Consider the following 22119-nt stretch of genomic DNA (forward strand, 5'->3'; position numbering starts at 1 on the left):
GATGGGTTTTAGAAATCAGTTTGAGGAACAATGACTTAATTTTCTTCTGTCTGGAAAAAGGTATAGTTATGTAACCACCTTGCAGCTGCTGGGATTAGATGAGGGCACAGAGGCCAACGATAAGGACCTGATCATGAGGAAAGGAGCCTACTTGTCCTTCCTTTACTTGCGTCACCTGAGAATCAGAGAGCTCCAGGTAAAAACAAAAGCCTGTGTCAGAGTTAATTTTTCAAGGACACAACATCTGTGTAATCCTATCTAAGCTATAGTAATGTATGTTTATGTATCTCCTTTGTTTCAGCGGGTCTGCCTGGGAATCCTGAACTACTTCAGATCTGTTGAGCGAACTTTAACAATCAGCACCTCAGGTCTCACCCTGCATGCTGGTAATCTAATCCCCAGTGCTGAAGATACCTGTTGGGTAAATGCTGTCAAAGGAGGCATTGGTGTTTCTGGTGGTCTTGGTTCTCACTACTATGTCCATTATACACCAGCTGACTTCAAGGTGATCTATTCAATAACTCTATAAAAAGGTCATCCAAAACATAGATTGAAATAGGAATATGTAATATGTTCCTCTTTTGGGTTTTTTTTTTTAGTCCTTTTTATCTCTCCATTGCAAACTTTGTTGTGATAGCTCAGCAATTTATCACATCTTAATTGCATTTATCCTTCTCCTTTGATTCTTTACCTGACAACTTTAAGACCTGTTATCTTGTGACCTGGCATGGCCTAAAACTGGGAGGTATATGCAGTTGTTAAGGTTTTCCTATGGGGGACACAGCATTTGGTTCTAGCCTGGGGACCCTGAGATACCAGACCTTAATACAATGTATGGAAAAAGCTGTTTTAAGTAATACTTTGAAACCTCTAGAAGTATTAGTTACAGGATTTGGGGGTTTTTTAATCTTCCTCTGAGGTCTGTGTAGGTGGAATGCAGTAACTATGGCACTTGGCTTTACAGGTGAAGGTATACACAAAAGAGTTTCAATATGATTTTTAAGCATTTTCACATATAAAAATTTTTCCCCTCTGTAAAATATGTGGAATACACAGGACACTATTATAATATTATTTATCTATAACAATGTGTTTGTGCTAAGAAACCTGTTCAGGGTAAGCTTCAAAACTAGCTGCTGGCTTTACTACTGTAATGCTGCCAAACCAAATTTATGTGCAGTAGCATAGCATGTCATTGTGTGTTCCCTGGACATAGAATCATAGAATATCATGGTTGGAAGGGACCTTAGGAGGTCATCTAGTCCAACCCCGTGCTCAGAGCAGGACTAATCTCCAGACAGATTTTTACCCCAGTTCCCTAAATGGCCCCCTCAAGAATTGAACTCACAACCCTGAGTTTAGCAGGCTAGTGCTCAAACCACTGAGCTATCCCTCCCCCCAAACTGAGTGTATGCTGTATCTGCTCTCTCTCTCTCAGAAACATTTGCTCCTTTTTTGCTTGAGAAATTCTTCATAGTACCAGTTGGATGAACTACTTCACAGCAGGGTTATGATGAGTTCATTTGCATAAGGTTTCTTTATTTTTCTCTCCTTCTTGCCCAAAATGTAGAAGATAGTGTAAGGAACGACCCTGACCACATTTTTCCCAGCACTCTGTGTTCTGGAAAGTGACTGTTAAATACTGTGTGTGTGTTGGTGTTGGGGGGAGGGCATAATTATGAGTGATAGTGAAATAATCAGTTTGCTTTCCCAAGATAATTCAAAGGTACTGATGTATACGTTTGAACTTCAACTAAAGCCAAGATAAATATTATTTACTAAGTCGACAGCAGTTCAACTGGCAATGCAATTGGTAGCACATCCTCCAGTGTTTCCCTAACAACAGTTTCTAATATGATTCATTAATACACTGCAAAGGCTGTCTCTTAGGAAGTTTATAACAATAATACAACTGCTTTCCGGCAGACTAATCTACAGAGCCTCAAGCCTGCTCTGCCTTATTTACTGATTATGCTGTAACTTGCAAGCAGGTGGCCCCTCCCATGAGTCCAGTTGGACAAGCTCATGTGTATTATGACTATATCATTTTGATAAGACTGTAATCTATGAGCTGGGCATTCAGTGTACAGTTAGTACACCACACTGCTGTGCAGTAAACCCAGATTTAAGGCTATCATTACACATTCCAACCTCAGGCTGGTTGGGACTGGAGGCAACAAAGGCATGACACTCAGTTTAAGGATGCAAGGGCAGTCAAGAAATATATTAAGTGAAACTAAAAATCTTGCTGTGCTGCATCCGTCCTCCTTCAGTCCCAGGAGTTGGCTTGGAACAGCATTTTCTCATTGGAAGGTGCTATAATCAAGAAGGTAGACAGAGTCAAGTGTAGCGATGCACTGAGGACGGAAGTATGTAAAGGGTGTTAAAATTTACTTTGTAATTCTATGTGGGTTTTATGGTCTTAGTGCCTGTGAGCAACTGCAGGAGAAAATTACAGGCACAAATAATGGTGGGCACCAATAACACCACCTAGACACACAACTACTTGATCTGGAGGCACAGATGTACAGCTGGATTTCTAAAAGCCTTATTTGCACCCACAAACGATTGTGGGCATCAAGTTGAAGGCCCAATTGAGGCTTCTTTAGAATGTGGCTCAAAACTATAAACGTTGCAGGGATGCTCCCTGGGTTTTTTTGTTTTGTTTTGTTTTTGTGTTTTGAAGGGGATGGGATTCTCCAGTTTTGTGGGGTTGTCCTCATATTTTGCAATATATTGTGGTGACCACTTCCAGACTGAGGTCTAATGGAAAAACAATTGGTCTTTGCTATTTGGAAATTGAGGGGATAGAGTGAAAAAGCAAAATTTCAGGGTCTTCCCTCAATTGATGTAGGAATTTTCTTAAAACCTCTGCCTTGTATTATGCTTCTCACTGAGATATTTGCTCCATTACTTATCTAAATCAAGCTGAACTTGATTCTGCTATAAAGGATTTTTTAAACGTTAGCAAATTCCCTATCCTATCACTTCTGAGAGCAGTGACGCTTAATACTCACTTCAGAAATGTAAGTAAAGAGCACAGACTTTTATCAGAAAGAATAAAAGAATGTTAACAAGCTGATCTAATCAACATTTAAATTAAATGTAGGTTTTTGTGGGCATTTACTGGATGGTGAAATACGAATATTTCTCTAGTCCAGCACAGATCTCTGCAGTTAACATTCTGTTACTGCTAAGATAATTAAAGAGCATTGGGCAATGCATTGATTTATTTGGTGTGGTGAGGTTTCCATAATTAAAATTAATGCCTTGCCTAGGACAAGTATTCTGCTTTGCCCAGCTCTCTTTCTAATGGAGTTTTGGAAGGCATCCAATTGTGAGAGAGAAACTTGTTTGACATCACTGATTTCCTAGGGTCAAGAGAAGGATCTTAGTAAAACCAAAGAGAGGAGGAGGGCTGGCAGTGTTAAGATATTACACTATAATATTGGACAGTGCAAATTAAGATGGTGATTAGACACAGAAAAGTAAAAACAGACTTTGCATATAAATGAAGAATAAGGATCTTGTAAAAAGATATTAAGTAAACATAGTAACTTCTTGCAAGAGGTTCCCCTCTCTGCTGTTTCACCCCATGTGTCAAGACATGGCATTGCAGATGGTTCCTGCCTCAGTTTACAATACATAGTTACCAGTTCAGAATCTGGTGGTCTGTGCCTTTAACCAAACAAATATAAAAGCAGGTGTTTGGCTGCAGCACTTTAAGACCAGGACCCAACAAGGGCCTGGGGTTCTGGGTTTACCCTGGGGGTTCCTCCTGTCTCTGAGTCACCCAGCACTATAAGAAGCAGACAAGCTTTCTTAACTGGCCTGCTGGCTCCCTCTTGGTTCATGTCCCTTTTGGCCCTTCTAAGGCTCTAGAGGCCTAGATCTTACTAGTGGCCTGCCTGAGCACGTTTTTCTTAAGCAGAGATATCAGAGCACTGATGTCTCCAGCAGGGGCCAAAACAGCCAGACAGACCATGTCCTTGCTGGATTTAAAAAATAAATTTAAAATAAGCCACGGCTGTATGCCAAGGGTTTGTCTACACTGGGAAATTAACTGTCATACCATACTCCCCATGTGGACCCTCTTATTCTAGAAGAAAAGTGCCTTTTTTTTTTTTTTTTTTTTCCTGGCTTAGCTTCTACTGCTTTGAAAGCCAGCACCACTCCTATTAATTGCACTATGAAGCTCGTGCCAGGGATGTTACGGAACAGTATTGAATAGTGGCACAGTGCTGGAGTAGGTAATCTGGACCAACTCCTTTAAAGATGCTGCTGATTTTAGAGGAATAAGAGCTATAGATAAATATTAAATTATCCCTTTGGTTCAGTACCTGCAAATAAATGTTGTACAATCCAGCGTACACACCTCAGTTAATACACCACTTCAGAACCTAAATGGTGATGGCTAAATCTTTTGGATGAGTGGGGTTCTACCCAAATCCTTCAAAATATTCTATAACACAGAAATGCATGACAAGCAATATTACGGAATTGGTAAAGATAAGGAAAACAATAGTTGAAAAGGAGTCTGACAAACTAAATTTTTATTTTTCTTCTCGTGCTTTTTTGTTACAAAGTGGCAGAAAGGTAGAAGACTTTTAAAAAAAAATATTGTGAACACCTGCTTGGGTGTCATAATTAAGGAAGCCCTTGTCTGATTCATTATTGGTAGAAAAAAATCCTATCTTGAGCTAATCTACCAATTTTGAGGCCTATATTACATTTTTTGGTGTGATTTTGGGGCATGAGGGCAAAATCTGGCTAATAATGGAAACTCATTTACAACCCATATCATTCCATAACGAAATAGCTTTAGTAAGGTAGAAACACAGAAATGTGATATTTTTTTCTTGTATAATTTTTATTGATGGCTGTGCTTTATTGCTGTTTGGTGATCTTGCAGTCTCCTTCAGGCTCAGGCCTGCTCTTAGATATATTGGTGTGCATCATTGCATGTCTTGTAAAACTGATTGCTTGTATCATAATGTCACTTGGGTTTTGCCATTGCACAGGTCCACAGTGCACAGTTCATGGAGTTTTCTGAGGTGGAAAATCATGATGACTTTTACACCACTCAGGATGGATACATTCACACACAGGACCAGCGAGGGGCTTACATCATGTACGATGCAGCTTTAAAGGACCTGAAGGACCTTGAAAATCAGCTGCTGCTCGTGGCAAGCCACTACATTGAACAAGATAAAAGTGAGATCAAATGCTGATAGATCAAAAGCAGGGAGTCAAACTGGACTTATGCTATGACTTTTTTGACATGTGGCTATGGACACTGTGCAGAGCCATTTTTCCAATTGAACCTCTAGAGCCTTTCCTATTCATTCTATGTAGGTTTTTATACCACATCCATCACAATAGTGTCTGAGCACTTGGAAAGATGGTCACTTATTGCTGATGCCACACCTGGTGCTCTGCCCACAAGATACACCTGGGACCTCATTATACTAAACAGAGTTAATGAGGGAAGACAGATTATTGAAGTGGCCTGAGAGTGGGGTGAAAATATGCAACTGAAGGTGACAGGGATGGGCTAGCGGAGGGAAAAAGTTTGTAGTTTTTAAACTACTGCTGCTTCTGAAAGTGCTGCTCAAAAGGCAGCTCGGGACTTTACACATCTCCAGGCACGCTTAACCTGCTCTCTGATTTGGTAAAAACTAAGCTGCCAATTATGTCACACTGCAGATTTGGTTTTTTACTATAGGAAATGAGCTGAAAGTGACTGGGTTACAAACTGATGTTGAAAGAGAAATTGGACTTGTGCGGAAATGGAAGGAAGGAGAAGGAGATTAAACAATCAAGGAAACAGTGAAGAAACATTAGAAAACTATGAATAAACAGCCACATGCGCATTTCATTTTTATATATAATGTAGAGGAAAAGGTTTCTAATGGTACATGAGAGGAATTATTTTTAATTGTGGAGGGATATGTTATGTGACCTTCAACACATATTTTTTAAAGCTTTAACTAATACACACCTTTTAAAAATCAGTGAGACACATTGATAGATAGCAATAAGACTGGCAAGCTTTAGTAAGCTGGTGTCAAGTATCAGAGGGGTAGCCGTGTTAGGCCACGTCTACACTACGGGATAATATCGAATTAGCTAAAATCGGTTTTATAAAACTGATATTATAAATTTGATTTCATGCGGCCACACTAGGCACAGTAATCGGCCAATGTGCGTCATAGGTCGAGGCTAACGCGTCGAATTTCTGAAGTTTTGCATTGTGTAGGTAGCTTCTTCCGTAGCTATCCCATAGTTCCTGCAGTCTCCGCTCCCCTGGAATTCTGGGTTGAATCATTGATGTCGCGGGTGGTTCTGGTAAATGTCGTCAGTCATTCCTTCCTCTGGGAAAACATCAGCGGACAATCCTTTCGCGCCGTTTTTTCCTGGATTGCCCCTGGCAGACGCCATAGCATGGCAACCATGGAGCCCGTTCAGCTTTTTTTTTTCCGGCACCATGTATGGTGTTACTGGATGCCGTGGACAGAGAAGCGATACTCAGTGCTACACAGCAGCATTCACTTGCTTTTGCAATGATAGCAGAATGGTTACGGTTGTGTCTGTACCGTCTACTGCCGAGAAAACTGGCAATGAGATGACGGTTATCTCTCCCCTCTGTACTGTCCACTGCTATCATAGTGCCCTGGCTGAAATCGGCTGGGGTGCAACACAAAGCAAAATTGGGATTGACTCACTTGGGACTGAGTCAATCCCTCTTATGGTTTCTAAAAATAGAGTCAGTCCTGCCTAGAATAAGGGGCAAGTGTACTAGAGGACAGTGTATCAGAGCACAGCTGCTCCGATGTCAGTATTCAAACAGGGGGTGCCCCTGCAACAACGCCACCCGTTGCTTCCCTCCTCCCCCAACCTTCCTGGGATACGTGGCAGTGTCCTGCCTTTGTGTCATGAAGTATAAAGAATGCAGAATAAGAACACTGAAGTGTTTAGTGACATAAAATGAGGGGAGGCAGCCTCCGGCGCGATGCATAGTCAAGGCAGGACATTAAGCGGTGTGGGGAGAGGAGCCCAGCATGCTGCTGCTATGACAGTCCAGGCAGTACAGAATCTTTTCTTTACACAGAAGGAGGAGGGGTTGAAGCCCCCAGTTGTTATGATGAAGCTGGTTATTAGCCATTCTGTCCTATCTACTTGGAGTAACCAGCAATGTTGGCTCGTGTCAACATGTTAGATATTCATGAGGACGGTTACTAGTCCTATTGCACCATCTACCACCGGGGGGTGGAGAGGGAGAGGAGCGGATACTGCTCTTCACTTGCAGCTCGCTTCTACCAGCAGCATTCAGTACACGTAGGGTGACATTGAAAGTAGTCAAGAATGATTTTCTTTCCTTTCTTTCACTGGTGGGGGGGGGGGGAAGAAACTGAGGAGCTGTTCCCTGAACCACGCCAGACACTGTGTTTGAACCTACAGACATTGGGAGCTCAGCCAGAACTGCAAATACTTTTCAGAGACTGCTGTGGACGTGTGGGATAGCTGGAGTCCTCAGTAGCCCTCCATCCATGAGCGTCCATTTGAGTCTCTGGCTTTCGGTTACGCTTGTCACGCAGCGCTGTGTATCCTGGAGATTTTTTTTCAAACGCTTGGCTTTCATGTTTGTAACGGAGCTCTGATACACAGATTTGTTTCCCATACAGCGATCAGATCTATATCTCCCTTACAGTCCATGCTGGAGCTCTTTTTGGATTTGAGACTGCATCGCCCCCGTGCTGATCAGAGCTCCACGCTGGGCAAAAAGGAAATGTAATTCAAAAGTTCACGGGGTTTTTCCTGTTTATCTGCGCTGCAATCCGAGTTCAGATTGCTGTCCAGAAAGCAGTCATGGGTGCACTTGTGGGATACTGCCCGGAGGCCAATAACGTCGATTTCCGTCCACACTAACCGTAATCCGATATGTTAATATCGAATTTAGCACTATTCCTCTCGTCGGGGTGGAGTACAGAAATCGATTTAAAGAGCCCTTTATATCGATATAAAGGGCGTTGTAGTGTGGACAGGTACAGCGTTAAATCGAATTAACGCTCTTTAAATCGATTTAAACGCGTAGTGTAGACCAGGCCTTAGTCTGGATCTGTAAAAGCAGCAAAGAGTCTGTATTGGAGCATGAGGTTTTGTGGGTGAATAGTCATGCATTCGACCAAGTGGGTGGTCACCCATGAAAGCTCATGCTCCAATACGTCTGTTAGTCTATAAGGTGCCACAGGACTCTTTGCTGCTTTTAGTAAGCTGGTGTTACCTACATCTTGCTTCAGGGCATAAGGCAAGCATTAATGTAGGGGGAGAAGGGGATAGGAAAAATATTTCCCTGTGGGCAGGTTACTTCATAACTGCCTTCTGCAGGGGGTTTTAAACCAGTGGTTCTCAAACTTTTTTACTGGTGACCCCTTTCACATAGCAAGCCTCTGAGTGTGACCCCCCCTTATAAATTAAAAACTTTTTTATATATTTAACATCATTATAAATGCTGGAGGTAAAGCGGGGTTTCGGGTGGAGGCTGACAGCTTGCGACCCCCTATGTAATAAGCTCGCAACCCCCTAAGGAGTCCTGACCCCCAGTTTGAGAACCCCTGTTCCTCTGAAACATCTGGTACTGACCACAGTGGGAGACAGGAGGCTGGAAGAGATAGAAACTGCCATACCAGATCAGGACAGTCATCTGTGTTTATAAATTGCTTAAATCTTCAGTCTCCCATCTCACCGGAGGTCCATGAATGCACAGCCCATTGTGGATTATTTTTGTCTGTGTTCTTTAATCTCACGTGCCAAAGATCCTAGTTCCAGTCTCTGTGACTGGATCAACAGGGACTGAGTGTAATGAGGAGGCAGAGTGCTTTGCTATCATAGGCAATAAATGCTTTAATGGCCTTCAGCCAGTTCAGGAACAGCAGTGTTGGGTTCAAAATCCTCTTGTCCTGTCCAGTTATCAAAATAAAGGATAGTTGTTGCAATTTGGAGCTGGAGTGCAGCCAGTGGAGTGTCACCCACTTGCACTAGGGCTGAATTTGGCCTGAGGAAGTTGAGTATTTCAGACCGTTTGATGGTATTTATCTTTTGTTGACAAAGAAAACTACATTTTTAATGTAATAGCGTCCTTTCCAAATGAGGAGAATAAATAAAATGAACTAGGCAGGCAATTTATGAGCTATGCAAACACTTTTGATTTGTTTCTCCATATATTAAGAAATAAAACCGTAACCAAGCAGCTGGAATCATTGGAGGAGTGTCACTGGCTGCCAGTGCAGACCAATATTTTGTCCATTTCTTCACACCCAGGGCTAAACTAACTACAATTGACTTCCTCTAAGAAGTCCTCTGAAAGTAAGTCTCTGGTTTCAGCACTGCGAAGAGCTCTCTGCCTCCTGCTGTGAGGTCTTGGGGTGAGGAGGTAGAGAGAACTGCAACTAAGATTAAATCCTCTGACAAACTAACAAGTGTACTTTTCAACCTCTTTGGGCTTCTCCTGACTTATGCCTCTTTACCTGGAGTTTCCCAAACATTGCCCATCCCTCTTTTCCCTTTACACCAAACAGCATTTGTTTGAATGTGTGTGTTCAATGGATCGCATATATTCAAATAAAATTTCCCAGACACTTGTTTTTTGCATTTTAGACTGCATAGAGGCCTCCAGAAGCTGTGGAATTTTAAATCTGCTATCTGGCCTTCTATTCCCTGGTAAAGATAAAACAGAGCCTCTCTTTTTGTAAATAAATAGGGTGACATCAAGTTTCAGAAAATTTGGCATGTGTAAATTATTCTAAAACCTATCTTGGCCTGCTTTGGTGTTGTCTCTTGTGTAAATCCCCTCAGACTTGTCACCTGTAAGAGCTGCTGACCAGTTGGAGATGCTGAAATTGACAACTGACTAAAAGAGGCAGAAAGTCAGCACTTTAAAAATTTTCTAGTTGATACTAATCTTCAAAAGTGCATATAGCACTTCCACGGGCTTCCCAAAGTGTTGTCATAAATCCCAGAAATTAGGGACAGGTGTGGTTGGTTGGTTTTTTGTTTTTTTTTTTGGTTGGTTGGTTTTTTAAAGCAGAAACCAAGTACAATAGTAGCCTTATCTTAGGAAGAGGAGTGTGTGCATGTGTATTTAAACAGAGATCTTAAAACAAAGGTGTCTCCCATTAAAAACACCAACATCTACTGAACTGTTCACTTTCTTTCCTAGGCTATGTAACATACCATCAATCCAGGGATGACAATCTCTTAGCGTGGGCGCACACATCTGTGGATCGATTTGCAGTGTTGCTTGACATTTGGACTTGTGAAGCTGCTCTCTTAGAGAATAAACGTCAGGTACATCCCTACCCGATGTGGAAACTCTGAAAACTATTAATACAGACCAGTTTAATCTCCAATTCATTATTTATTTATTTTTTAATTAATCTTCTACTATGGAAGATTCATATAGTTGACACAACCTGCTAGTTATATTAGAGAACATGATAGAGATGGTTTTCGATGTTGCTAAACAAATGTTCATGTGTTGCATCACATAGTTGTTGCTAAATATTAATTCTTCTGTCACTTATGTTATCAGTGAATGAAATGTCATGGATTAATATAAAAGTCTCTCTCACATTCTCAGCATACCCACTGGACTGTAGATAGAGCAGAACCTTTTCTCATTTGAATTTTGGAGTACTGCAAACTCAAAAATGGACATTAAGTGATTTGCTGTTCACTAGAACAGTTGGAAAAACAGAATTTAGGGAAGAGCCAATAGCTTGCAAGAGCACTGTACAGAACACCAATGAATACACATGATCATTCCTGCCCAAAGAGTTTATAATTCTAAAGACTAAGATGAGACAAGAATGGAATAAGAGACCTAGAGGAGGAGGATTTAAAACTATTTATTTTGTACGGTGTTTAGCACAATGGGGTCTTGGTCCATGTTTACAACAGTAATACAAATAATAGATGATGATGATAATAATAATAAGTTTATATAGCTGGGAATGATGATAGCACTATATTGTGAGGGCATAAAGCCCAGTTCAAGGAAGCATTGATGGATGCTTCTGAAGAGCAGAGTAAAGGCCCTTCTGACACACTTGAATCGTCCATTTCTACTTCATTCTTATACCCAGCACAGCCCCTCTCCCACATCATAACAGCAGAGAGAGGGTAGGGGAATTTCTGTGTGCAAAGCAAGGAGAGTTTAGCAACTCTCTAACTCTCAGAAACCCTCTGGGCATTTGCTGTTGTGGTAGCAGGGGTATGTATACCTATATCCAGTTGTTTATCTCAGCAAGTCTCTCTTAATCATATTAGCCCTTCATTGTCTTTGCACTTCTTAAATTGGTTGATACTTTACATTTTTTGAAAATATTGTATGTGTGACAGCCATTGCCACATAGGGATATATGGTGTCTCAAGGTGAGGCTGGAACTTTCAGGCTGGCAAGGGCGTGGAGATTGGTGGGGGCATAATACTAGTCTACTTGTGTTGAGGAATTAGCATGATCCAGTGGTTAGGGTCCTAGCCTAGGACTTGTGAGAAATGCGTTCAATTCCTTGGTCTGCCACAGAGGTGACCTAGAGCAAGTTGTGTAGCCTCTCTGCCCAATTTCCCGATCAATATAATGGGGATAGTAATACTTGTCTCACAGGGATGTCATGAGGAGAAGTACCTTAAAGATTCTAAAGCTCTCAAGAGGTGTTTAATTTCATATAGATAAAACCTTTATGTCTCAGGACATAAACCAGCCACTAATTGTCTGGGGCTTGGAAGAAACTTCTTACGTGGGCAGGTTATTGTAGAAATGCCTTAAACTTCTGGTTCTGGTTTTTGTCAGAAACAGGATACCATACTAGATAGACTACTGGTATGGTCTGGTCTTGCTTGCCTTTCTGTTGTACTTGAAATCTCTCCATTACCAGGAAAAAATGAATATTCGGCTAGTAAAAAGGAAAACAAGTCAGTGTTACATGTACTTACTTTTGAATATTCCTTCAGCTTCTAGATGGTTACTTTGAGGCTTACCAGCATGCTCTGGATACTGAGGAAAGATTTGCTTTGGCCCAAGCAATAACTGACATCATGCACAAACGTCCACGATTTGATCTCAGCCTCAGGTATTTTGTGAACACTTACAATGATGAATGCATCTGCCTCAGGCTTCAGCTGCAGCTGGTGAGAGAGATATTTAGCCAACATGTAAGTAGGGTTTGTTTACAATATATTCTGTGGGAGAACAGGAAGGTGGAACTGATACTTGAACTGATAACTTCGATTCACTAAGAAGTCTCGAGTGTACTGGGTATAGATTTGCAGTGCTTCTGTTTAAGTTGGGTTGTAACTTCTCAGTATTAATCTAACAATGAAATTGGATGGTTGCTCCATAAATTAAATACCCATAAGTCAACAGCCGAAAGCTGAGACTTTCACTTAAATCACAAAGTGAATGTTGGAAAGATTGCAGAGTTCTATTTAATTTACACACTTTAAAAGACTTCATTTATTGAAATTGGAGACAAAAAGAAGAAAAGCTGAGCAAACTCAGGAAATTTAAAAAATAAAATTAGATTATGTGGTCACAGTAATGCTTTGGGAGACTGAGAGCTCATGTTTGAGTGTCTGATGTTGCTCCTCTCCACCACTGAAGAAAGTGTAAACAAAAATCATTTAGACTTTGTTTTTAAAATGCACTTCAAGGTATGTCAGATAGTTGTGAAGAGAGTGGGAGCCTTGCCAAGTGATTAAACTACAAAATGAAGTCATTGTTTGGGGTCTATTCTGAGTTCTGCCACACACTTTCTGTTTAGCTTTGCACAAGTCACTTCATTTCTATGTGCCTCAGTTTCCCAGTCTGCAAAGTGGAAGTTTGGAGGCTTAATTAGTGAATGTTTGTAAAGTGCTTTGCGATCCTCAGACAGAAGACCCCATATAAGAACTTATTGTAGTTAGTAGTACTGTTAATAAAGAAAATTGTGAGACATCAACATTTAGGGCCCAAATAGTCCTAATATAACTCAATTAACAACTAAATAAAATATTTAAATGAAGAGAATTTGTGTTTTGTCTTGAACATTAATAGATCTGTTTTGAGTTTTGTTTGTTAATGACACTCGTATCATGTTTTGATTACTGATTTCCAGATAGATGCCCAGCAGGAATATGTCCAAAAGATTTGGCGGAAAGATCAAACAGGTGGTATCAATGTATTTGGACTTCCCCATAATATAATTGCTAAGCAACTTATCTCTCTGAACAACAGTTGGTGAGTAATTGAATACAGCCAGTCTTGTTGGAAGTAAGTTTTACGTTCGAGTAGTTGTAATTGACTTCTGTCTTCAGATAATGAATCTTGCTGTCTAAGGTGCTGGATCCCAAATTGCAGCTGTCTGAGGAAGGGCCATCTTATGAAGATTAACATGTTAGGACTTTTACTGTTTAATACACTCTATGGTTTGTCAGAGAGACATCTGAACAAGAAAAGTGTTTTTTTTTTCCTGACAGTGGTTTTAATTAATTCATTTTTGCATTGTATTGGGAAATTAATATTCCCAGTTATAAGAGGTATGTAATACTAATGTCAAAAATTCACTTTCAGAATGACTATTTGTTGTTGTAGCTGTGTCAGTCCCAGGATATTACCTTCTGCTAGATGGCAGTGGGAGTAATAAGGGCTGGGTTCAATGTCTAGGGGTTCCTCTTAAACATTGCAAAACAGAACTGGTTCGAGCCCACACCCAGAAATCTGGGAAAACTGATCATCACTCTGCGTCCCTCTAGGAGGCAATACTTCCTCACTTGCAAGCACCAAAGTTGTGTATAAGAAGAGAGAACTTTTATTAAGGGGAGAGGGAACACCTCATTAATTTGGGAAAACACAACAATGATTTGAAAGTATTCAAACAATAAGTTTCCCCACAGTATCTTGGGCAGTAGTCCCTTGCCTCAGTTTCCCTCCTTGCAGCGTGAAAGTCCAGTGGACAAATGTCCCTTTCCTTCCACTGCACCCCATTAACAGTTGGTTGTTCAAGGTCAATGAACTCTCAGAATCCAGTCGTGTGTTCGGGTGGAGAGTTGAATGGTGCCTCTGCCTCTGTTCGCAGCTGCTGCCTCTGCTGTCTTTAGTTGTGAGGCTGAGGTTACACCACTGAGTCCAGTTCTATTAATGATTTCACTGGGTAATGGGGAACCTCACAGCTGCTGCCTCTTCTGTGTTGTCTTTTCACATTACACTGTCCCCACACCAGATCTAAGGCTCAGCTCCTAGATCAGCTTATCAGTGCCTACAGCTCTAGTGATCACTGAGCAGTAACAAAAGACTCTCAATTGAGTCTAATCAACTCCATCTTTAAACACTGGTGGGTGAGGGTCAAATGTATCTAAGACCCTTTAAACAGAGTCTGCACCACCAGGTAGGAGTACTTGTTCCCTCTGACTTTCACTTGGATTTGGCATCCCAACCCCCTGCTTAGTGAGTGAAGTTCAGTCTAAGCTGAAGTTAAATTTATTCTCTACTTTACTTTTCATTGACAAATAAAGACGTTACAGTTCCTTACAGATGTAATTCTTTTTGTTTTAAATTAACTCTTCTACTTTATTTTCAGATGAGCTGCTTGATTTCGGCCTATGGAAGTCTTAGTTTCTAGCTGGTGGCTGAAGTCATTGTAGTTTGTGCAATATACACTTATTCCTGCCACTTTCAGAAGGATTCAGTTCAGAGCTTGTTTGTTTGTTTGTTTGTTTGAGTGCTACATAAGTGGCATACCAAATATGTATGCAGTAGATTCTGCTTATTAGCTCCTCACTTGCCAGCAAAAAGCAGCTATTATTCAGCTGTTGCTAATAAGTGTATGGCAGGTTTGCAAGGTTGCAGCCAGGAAAGGAAACACTGGCCCCACAAACCTGCCTGTGGGCAGGGAGGGTGGCTGCAGCCCAGATGCTGAGGCTTTCCACAGGGAGGGGAAGCTGTGAATAGGGCAGCAGCAGGGAGAGGTACTGTGCAGCTCTGTCAGCCCCCTGCACACTTTGGAAAGCCCTGGCATCTGGGCTGCAGCCCCACACTGGGCTGCTGCCCTACTCACAGCATCCCCTCCCAGCCTGAAGCACTAGGACCCCAGAAGGGGCTTCCCTACTGGACGGGATTGCAGGTACTCCAGCCCCTTATGTCCTCTATGGTTCCCAAGCACAGATAGATTTGTGAGGTTGCAGACAGAGAAGGCACATCCCAGGACTTCCTTCCCTGGCTGAACCCCACAAACCTTCCTGTGACCTGGGCCTTTCTTCCAAAAATATTTCTCAGTAAGCGGCATGCCATTGCTGATATCCAAATCCTATTATCACTGAAGTAGATGGGATGGATTCCCAGCAAACAGTTGCTGTTAACTGGAAGTTAATGTAAGGTTTGCCATTAAGCAGTATCCACTGCACCAGTATAAAAGTTGTCCTGCCAATTGCTTATAAAACAGGAACTTTTTCCTTTGGTAGCGATCATGTTCTCCAATAAATTCACTAATTTAATGAATATCACTTCTTTTTAAAGCCCTACTTTGAAGAACATTTACTTGCTGGAGTTTCACCCTTCCCTGGGCCTGGCATCTTTAATCCCGAAAGCTCTTGAGTACGTCTCTGAGGAGTTTTATAGCATCTGTAGACCAAAAACACCCAGTGAGGCAATTAGTCTAGAAAAACAAGTACTTCGGCTTGCAGTGGATGAATGGCTGACCATGGAAGAGCTTGAATCTTCATACAGCTCTCAAATTCAGAAAGATGTAGGTTCAATTTGTGCTTTTTATGTAAGTGAGAATTGTTGTAACTTGTAGATCCAATTGAGTAAGTGTTGTAAGGATGGAAATATCTTGTTGGTGCTATAATACAGTACATGTTCTTTGTTTAGTGGTTAATGTTTTAGTTTTACAATCTTTTAGTATTGGTTTAGTTATTTGACTGGAATTTATACATTGGTCAAAGTCTTTTTTGTCTGTTTCATACACAAAAGATCCCAATTTAAAGGCACAGTGATAAGAAAAAAAGCATCTTATTCTGATCTCATACCAACAAAACACAATAAATCAAGGATAGTCGGTTGAAGTAAAAAAAGTTGCACAAACATAAAACTGGCCTGAGATCAGAACTGGGCCTATACTTACTCTGTGTGTACAGTTTAATAGTTTGCTGCTTTTACAGATCCAGACTAACACGGCTACACCTCTGATACTTGAGTTTAATAGTTATTAGTAATAAAAGGTTCGATGTATGCACCAATATTATTATAGGTGGGGCTGGTAACACTGCCCATTATTCAGATTGCCCAACATGTCCCATTTCTAAGATCTTATTTTCTGTTGCCTGTAACTTCACCAAACTTTAATCATTTGGGATGAAATTTTGCATGTTGGGTGTCAGCCTCAGATTGAATTTTTGGGAAAATTTTTAGCCAAATTTCCAAAAATGAGGCTAAGAGAAATGCTTTGTTTTTGCTCATGTTAAAAACAATAATAATAAAAAAAACTTCTGGTGACCTTTTCTTTTAAAAGTTCCAATACCACCAAGCTTTGGAGCAGGGATTTGAAATTTTGCAGGGGCGTCGCCTTTGTGTCAGGGAAGTGACTATTGGTCATTGCTGTGAAATATTGTAGTTCACACATGCTCAGTCAAGGTTTCTTAAATTTTAGCAGTTTCTGGTTTCTGTCTGCACTGTGTATGCTCCACACTGGGGCTGTGCAGGACTGTCCCTGCAATTGAAGCTCTGGGCTGTGAGGGGTTGCCAGGTCTGTATCCAGGTACCTGAAATGAAAGCAAGGAGACTGTCTCTCCTGTGCTCTCAATGACGCCCACCCTCTTTCACCCAGGCAACATGGAGGAGGAAGCTGCCTGATTTGAATGCATGAGGGATGAGCCACACCTGTGGTGGGGGTAGGGAAAGTAAATTGGGAGAAGGAGCCAGCGTATGTGTGTGGAAACTGGAAATGGAGTTTGGCTGGGGGGAGAGAGGGAAATTGAGATGGAGCATCTGCATGGGGGAGACTGGAACTGAGAACCAGTGGGGGAGGGGAAAATCTGAGACTGGATGAACAAGGAGCTGGGAGGGCGAGAGGGACTGGGAATGACTGAACAAGGAGACTGGAACAGAGTGTCGGGACAGTGAAACTAAGGCTATGTCTGTATTTACAGTGGCTTGTAGAGTACATACACCACACACACCCTTAGCATGGGTATAAATACCAGTGTAGATGGTGAGGCACTGCTGGGCAAGTAAATCTATACCCTACATTGGAGGCACTGCTTGGTGTGTAGAAAGCAATGTCTACAATGCTATTTTTAGCAGTGTCATGTCCTCCTGCCTCACCAATCCTGGAGCCTTTCCCTGCTGCAGGGAAAGGATCCAGCACCTTCCCCCTGCCAGAGCCTTTCACTTTTATGTGTGTAGCTACACGTATCCTACACATTGCCACCAGTGTAGACCAAGCCTAAGACTTACTAGGCATGGAGATTGGGGCTGGAATGAGAATCTGAGGAGTAGAGACTGGATTGGCTTGGTGAGGTGAATTGGACTGGTTAGACAGGACTGTCTCCATCAAGTTAAAAGGGATGGGGCACAAGAGTTTTGTGCCCAATAGTGCACACACTCCTCCAGAGCCTAGACTGGAACCCAAGATTCTTGATTCACCATTCCTCTGCTGTCAGCAAATATCTGTGAAACCCACTGGCAAAAATCCTATCTTCACTCTAGTACTAGTCCACATACAGGATGACAAGCTATGGTGGCTATCAGTTATTCGATGGATCACACATATTCAAATAAAATTTCTCAGATACTTGTTTTTTGCATTTTAGACTGCATAGAGGCCTCCAGAACAAGTTGCAGAGGTCTGTGTGGTGGATCTAAAGGTTCTAGTCCTGCTGATGAACCTGTGGGTGTCAATATCATATCACATGATGGAGTTAGTTTTTTCAGTTTTGCTTCTTAAAACACATAGGAAATTACACACAAACTACATTAAAAGAACATTATTAAAGTTGCAAAGTCTAGTGCTCAAAAGTTAGGAAATGCCAGAATGAAGGTTGCTTGTACAACCTTCATTTGTCCCCCTTGTGCCTATACATTTTGATACAATATTAAATTACATGATCACACGCTTTTTTTCCCCCCCCCCGCACAGAGCCCCTGCCTCATTCAGTTCACAGAACAGACATGCTGTAGGGATGAATGAGGGTTGTGTAGTAAAGGAAGCTGTTGTCTGTAGGACCCCTCTTTCTTTTGTTGAAAAAGTTGTAAGATGCGTTGTGAATGCAGCAGGGGATTGCAGGAAGAGAAAGAAGAGTCTTGTGTTTAAGGCGATTGAATGCTGACCTGGAGGATTAGATTCTAACCCTGCCTATGGCAAAGAGTTCCTGTGTGATGCTTGGCAAGTCACACAAACCACACTTTTCTTTATTGTGTGTCCTCAGTTTCTGGCTGCCTGACTTGAAACCCCGGGCTCTGATTTGCAGAAGTGTTGAGTACTCTCAGTGCACGTGAAGTCCTTGGGGCTATGCTTTGAACATATAAAGTATTATATAATATTACAAACTCTGACAAATCAGGTCCTAGGTATCTCAAATTGGGCACCCACAATTAGTGGATCCATTAGATCTTAATCCTTGTGCCTCAGTTCACCATCTGTAAAACAGGGATAATACCATCCCATCAGCTCACAGGGACATTGTGAAAAGAAATTCATTAGTGTTTGTGATGCCTATAATATGAGTGCCATACAAAAGCCTGTGAGGAAATTAATAATTATTTTTTCAATGTAGGGTCTGAATTGTGTGCTTTGTTTTTGTTTGTTTGTTTTAAAGTCATGGGGCCACACATTGAACAATGAGGATAAAACAAAAATATTGAATAGTTGTTCATTAAGTGAGCACTGTCCATCCTGTGCACTGAGTGAGGCAGGGATTCTGTGGAGGGAGTGGGGAAGGGGGAGATCGTCTGTGATCATATAATTAAAGACTCAATCATATTTCACACTATCAGGGGGGTTGAATGAAGACTCCATGGTCAGCTGTGATTCTTGCATTTCCTAATGTCGAAGTACTTGATTTTGCAATTGTAATGTTCTTTTAACATGGGGAGGGGTGTGGGTGCACATATGCATAATTCTAACCTTTATTAACTTAACTGGATTTTTAAAAATCTAGTTTACTTTTCTTCATTTATGCTATTTGATTATATTTTTACATTACATTCATCTTGCACAATTAAGTGACATTGTCCAATTATAATGTTTGCTTATAGTCACTTTTGCATTGTATCCCTCATGCATTAGCACGGTATTCTTGATTTTTGAGTTTCCAACTCTGGAAGGAGATGTTTACATAAAAATACCTCTTTTATGTTGACAGTTTAATAGTAATGATGACAAAGACATTTCTATTGATGGGGCCAGGTTTTGTATAATCCTTTGAACAAAGCCTGTTTTTTGGGTCTAAACTACTTATCATCCTTAAGAGCTCAGTCTTGCTACCTTTGGAGTAAATGGCAAAACTCCCAACAGATTTCAGTTGGAAGAGTATTAAATTCAGAGGGCCTGGTTCTGATCTCATACAAGTGGTAAATGAGAGAGAACTCTCTTTAGGTCACTATAGTTGTCTCAGAATAAGTCTTACCCTCTTCACCCTTCCCTTCTTTCCATTTAGATTATCCCCTCCTATGTAAATCCACTCCCCTCGACACACCAAACCACCAACAAAAAAGTCATAGCACTAACTTCCTGTTTGCCACCATCCCATTGTTCTCTCTGGTACTGTATGTGCGTTATATCCTTCTCCCACCAAGGGGCTGTCTTGTATGTTTTGTAAGCTCTTCAAGGCAGGGACCATCTACTCTGCTTTTATGTAGTGTCTAGAGCAATGAGTTCCCATTCTTGGTGTTGACCCTTAGGCATTTCCATAACAAATGTGATTAATAATAATCTCCCTTCCCTTCTTTTTCTTGCAGTTATTTGCAGATACGCTGCTGGAAGACCCACTCCTTGTGCGGGATATTGCTATGTTAGCACTAGAGTCAGGAACAGATGAAGAAAAGAAGCAAGGCAGAATAAAACAAGACTTTATTCTGGACATCTTCTCCAGACTCCTGGAACTCATCACACTCCGCCATCGATTGATAGAGACAGCCCTGGAGAGTGCACAGTTGGCTAGGTTAGTACAGAGCACAAGTGATGCCACCTGTTGTTCTCCTCCTGATACATGGAAGAGTTGCCTATGTAGCATTTGCAAATGTTCCATGTTTTTAATAAACTGAGGTACAACTTAAGGTTGATAAAAGACACATGAAATTTTTGCAGTTAGATACTGCTGCCTTTGAAATCAGTGGCCAGACTCCCACTTAAAAGGTAGCAGGACTAGGCCGTTCAACTATTGAAAATGGGAGTCTTTCTACCTTACTGGAGATGGGTAACCAAGGGGAGATAGATGTAGCCTCTTATGTGGCAGTGGTTTTAAGGCCGTGTGCCTCTTTTAAAAATAAAATGACAACATGCCAAAGAGATCCATACAGGTTAAGAAGCCCAGTGTCTTACAATTTATTCATTTACTTCAACAAACAGTAGGCAAATACAGTCCTGTTTTGACCATACTGATCGGAAATAGAACTAGCTGTAAAAGGTGGGGATTTTTGTCCCCTGTGGAAAATTTTGACTTTTTGTCAAAAAAACAAAAAAGTTTGTTGTCAGTGGCTAAAAATAAAAATGTATAAAGCAGATGCTTTGCACAAAATACTTTTTGTTTTATGTAAAAACCTTCCCCCCCCCCACCTCTAAAACGTTTTTTTGACAGAAGATTTTCTGAAGAACCCTAATGTGAAATCTGGAATTTTCTCAGTTAAAAAAAAACAACATAAAACCCAAGCAGTCTGTGAGATAGCAAGTATATAAATCCTTAAAATACCAGTAGTGAATTGTCCTTACTTCAGTAATAGAGGGAGGCTTTATAAAAAGCTCTGAAGGGAAAATAAGGGATCAAGGTGCATATGTAAATCAATTTAAACATATAATTTGTTTCAGATAAATTATGCTGTCTGATAGATTGAACATCAATATAAACAGAAGTAGTTTATTCAACGTGATATTTTAAGGGGCTAATTTTGTATCTTGCTTTGTTGCGATGGGGATCACAGTTCATTAAGCTATATGCTGTGAAAGACTCTGGGGTTTGGATTGAAAATTCAAAAAAGGGCAAATTACCTGTTTTTTAGCTTTACAGAGTAAGATGAAGTGACTGAAACTAAATTTGTTGATTCTCTAGTGTGTGCCAGGGCTTTAGGGAAACTTTTCAGGACCTGCCAGAACTATCACCCCATTACTTGTCTTCCTCTCATACGGTGAAAACTGATTTATATCTAAAAATACATATGCTATCTACACTATTCCACACAGCTCATTGTCTTGTCTTTTTGCTTTGTTTCTTAGTAATGTCCACGTATAGTAAGTGTGTCAAGACAATCTAATTATAAGACATGTAATTGAAGAGGAATGTGGAGGCAGGATGGATTCAGTCTCAGTTTTGTTTCTCTTCTTTTACTTTATTGCCATATTAAACTTTGCCTTGCCCATTTCTGTCCCCCCTCCCTTTATTTGTTTTCTTGGTGTATCTTTCCTTCTTCGTTACTGTGTTCCCTTGTAACACACTCACACACAAGTAAATATATCATTGCATGGTTTGCTCTCTTGATTACATCGTGAACTAAGGAGCAACTCATTCCACAAGAAGTGACAAAGAGTCCTGTGGCACCTTATGGACTAACAGACATATTGGAGCATAAGCTTTCATGGGTGAATATCCACTTCGTCAGACGCATATAGTGGAAATTTCCCTCGGCAGGTATAAATATGCAGGCAAGAATCAGTCTAGAGATAAGGAGGGTAGATCAGTCAGGAAGGATGAGGCCCTCTTCTAGCAGTTGAGGTGTGAACACCAAGGGAGGGGAGAATGGTTTGAGTTGGCAAGCCATTCCACAGTCCTTTGGTAATCCTGAGCTGATGGTGTCAAATTGCAAATGAACTGAAGCTCAAGCAGTTCTCTTTGGAGTCTGTCCTGAAGTTTTTTTGCTGCAGGATGATGACCTTT

General features: G+C 41.1%; 1 protein-coding gene across 1 annotated transcript in view; it reads left to right on the forward strand.

Annotated features, from left to right (window-relative positions):
* The first annotated feature begins 102 nt into the window (after positions 1 to 102).
* The window catches only part of LOC116815877 (coiled-coil domain-containing protein 162-like), a 98454-nt gene continuing 76437 nt past the window's right edge, over positions 103 to 22119 (forward strand). The window contains exons 1-8 of the mRNA XM_032764606.2: positions 103 to 196; positions 302 to 505; positions 5022 to 5214; positions 10220 to 10347; positions 12013 to 12213; positions 13155 to 13276; positions 15551 to 15779; positions 19991 to 20193. Coding sequence (XP_032620497.2) covers positions 134 to 196; positions 302 to 505; positions 5022 to 5214; positions 10220 to 10347; positions 12013 to 12213; positions 13155 to 13276; positions 15551 to 15779; positions 19991 to 20193 — 1343 coding nt within the window. The 5' untranslated portion in view covers positions 103 to 133. The remainder of the gene's footprint in view (positions 197 to 301; positions 506 to 5021; positions 5215 to 10219; positions 10348 to 12012; positions 12214 to 13154; positions 13277 to 15550; positions 15780 to 19990; positions 20194 to 22119) is intronic.

The sequence above is a fragment of the Chelonoidis abingdonii genome, chromosome 3 (assembly GCF_003597395.2).
Source record: "Chelonoidis abingdonii isolate Lonesome George chromosome 3, CheloAbing_2.0, whole genome shotgun sequence".
Lineage (NCBI taxonomy): Eukaryota > Metazoa > Chordata > Testudines > Testudinidae > Chelonoidis > Chelonoidis abingdonii.